The sequence below is a fragment of the Oxyura jamaicensis genome, unplaced genomic scaffold, assembly GCF_011077185.1.
Source record: "Oxyura jamaicensis isolate SHBP4307 breed ruddy duck unplaced genomic scaffold, BPBGC_Ojam_1.0 oxyUn_random_OJ102528, whole genome shotgun sequence".
Lineage (NCBI taxonomy): Eukaryota > Metazoa > Chordata > Aves > Anseriformes > Anatidae > Oxyura > Oxyura jamaicensis.
The window spans coordinates 1-1,821 of record NW_023312253.1 but is presented as its reverse complement, the minus strand read 5'-3'; the positions used below and the strand labels follow the sequence as shown (position 1 = coordinate 1,821).

Here is a 1,821-nt window from a genome sequence, read left to right as displayed (position 1 = left end):
GGGGGGGCGTGGGGTTGGGGACATCGTCTTGGGGGTGGTGGTCTTGGGGACATCGTCTTGGGGACATCGTCTTGGGGACATCGGTCATGGAGAGAGGGGGGGACGTGGGAGATGGGGACCTCAATTTGGGGACATCACCTTGGGGACATCGGTCTTGGGGACGTTGGTCTTGGGGCAAGGGAGGTCATGGGACATTAGGAGGTCAGCTTGGGGACATCAGGAAGTCAACTTGGGGACATCATCTTGGGGACATGGGTCCTGGGGACATCGGTCATGGAGAGAGGGGGGGACGTGGGAGATGGGGACCTCAATTTGGGGACATCATCTTGGGGACGTCAGTCTTGGGGAGAGAGGGGGGACATGGGACATGGGGACATCAACTTGGGGACATCACCTTGGGGACGTTGGTCTTGGGGACGTTGGTCTTGGGGCAAGGGAGGTCATGGGACATTAGGAGGTCAGCTTGGGGACATCAGGAAGTCAACTTGGGGACATCATCTTGGGGACATGGGTCCTGGGGACATCAGTCTTGGGGTAAGGGAGGTCATGGGACATGGGGACATCAACTTGGGGACATCACCTTGGGGACATGGGTCCTGGGGACATTGGTCATGGAGAGAGGGGGGGGACATGGGACATGGGGACATCAATTTGGGGACATCTGCTTGGGGACATCGGTCTTGGGGCAAGGGAGGTCATGGGACGTTGGGAGGTCAATTTGGGGACATCGTCTTGGGGACATCGGTCATGGAGAGAGGGGGGACATGGGGACATCAACTTGGGGACCTCAATTTGGGGACGTCGGTCTTGGGGAGAGAGGGGGGACATGGGACATGGGGACATCGTCTTGGGGACATAATCTTGGGGACGTCGGTCTTGGGGCGAGGGAGGTTATGGGGTGGGGGGAGGTGACGCTGGGGGACGTCAGCTTGGGGACACCGGTCCTGGGGTAAGGGAGGCCATGGGACGCCACGACGTCACCGTGGGGACAACAAGGCCGTGTCCCCCTGTCCCCCCTCCATGTCCCTCCCACCCCCATTAGTGCCCCTCCCCCCCCCCCCCAAACGTCCCCGTCCCCTCCCCCACCTGGTGGCCTCGCCGTCGCCGCCGTCATCGTCGTCGCCGTCCCTGGGGACCGGAGGGGACCCAACCTGGGGGGGGGGGGAGGGGAGGGGAGGGGAGGGGAGACATGACGTCACGGCCGGGGGGGTTGGGGGGGGGCACCCCCTCCCCCCCGCCCCCTCCCCCCCCTCGGCGGCCGTCCTCCTCCCCCTCCCCCTCCGCCCGGCCCCGCCCCCACCCCCTCCTCTTCCGCTTCCTGGCCCCTCCCCCACACTTCCTCTTCCTCCTCCTCCTCCTCCCGGCGCCGGGTGAGTGCGGGGCGGGGGGGGGGGGGGGGGAAGGGTCCCCGGCGGGGGAGGGGGGGGCGCAGGGGTGGTGCACGACCAATTGCAAGGCCTCGCGCTAATTAAGAGGCCTCGCGCTAATTGCAAAGGCTTGCATTAATTGCAAAGCCCGGTGCTAATTGCAAAGCCTTGCACTAATTGCAAAGGGCTGCATTAATTGCAAAGCCGTGTGCTAATTGCAAAGCCTTGCAGTAATTAAAAGGCGTTGCACTAATTGCACAGCATTGCACGAGTAATTGCAAAGTGCCCTGCTAATTGCAAAGCCTTGCACTAATTGCACAGCATTGCATTAATTGCAAAGCCTTGCACTGATTGCAAAGCCTTGCACGGTTTGCAACGGGTTGCATTAATTGCAAAGCCGTGTGCTGATTGCAAAGCATTGCCCTAATTGCAAAGGGTTGCACTAATTACAAGG

At 61.5% G+C, this 1,821-nt stretch overlaps 1 protein-coding gene across 1 annotated transcript in view; it reads right to left on the bottom strand.

Annotated features, from left to right (window-relative positions):
* LOC118160165 (zinc finger protein 665-like) overlaps positions 1-1,151 on the bottom strand; it is a gene marked incomplete at its 5' end in the record, with an annotated part of 4,676 nt that extends 3,525 nt beyond the window's left edge. The window contains one exon of the mRNA XM_035314701.1: positions 1,087-1,151. Within this exon, the coding sequence (XP_035170592.1) occupies positions 1,087-1,151 (65 nt within the window). The remainder of the gene's footprint in view (positions 1-1,086) is intronic.
* Positions 1,152-1,821: the final 670 nt, after the last annotated feature.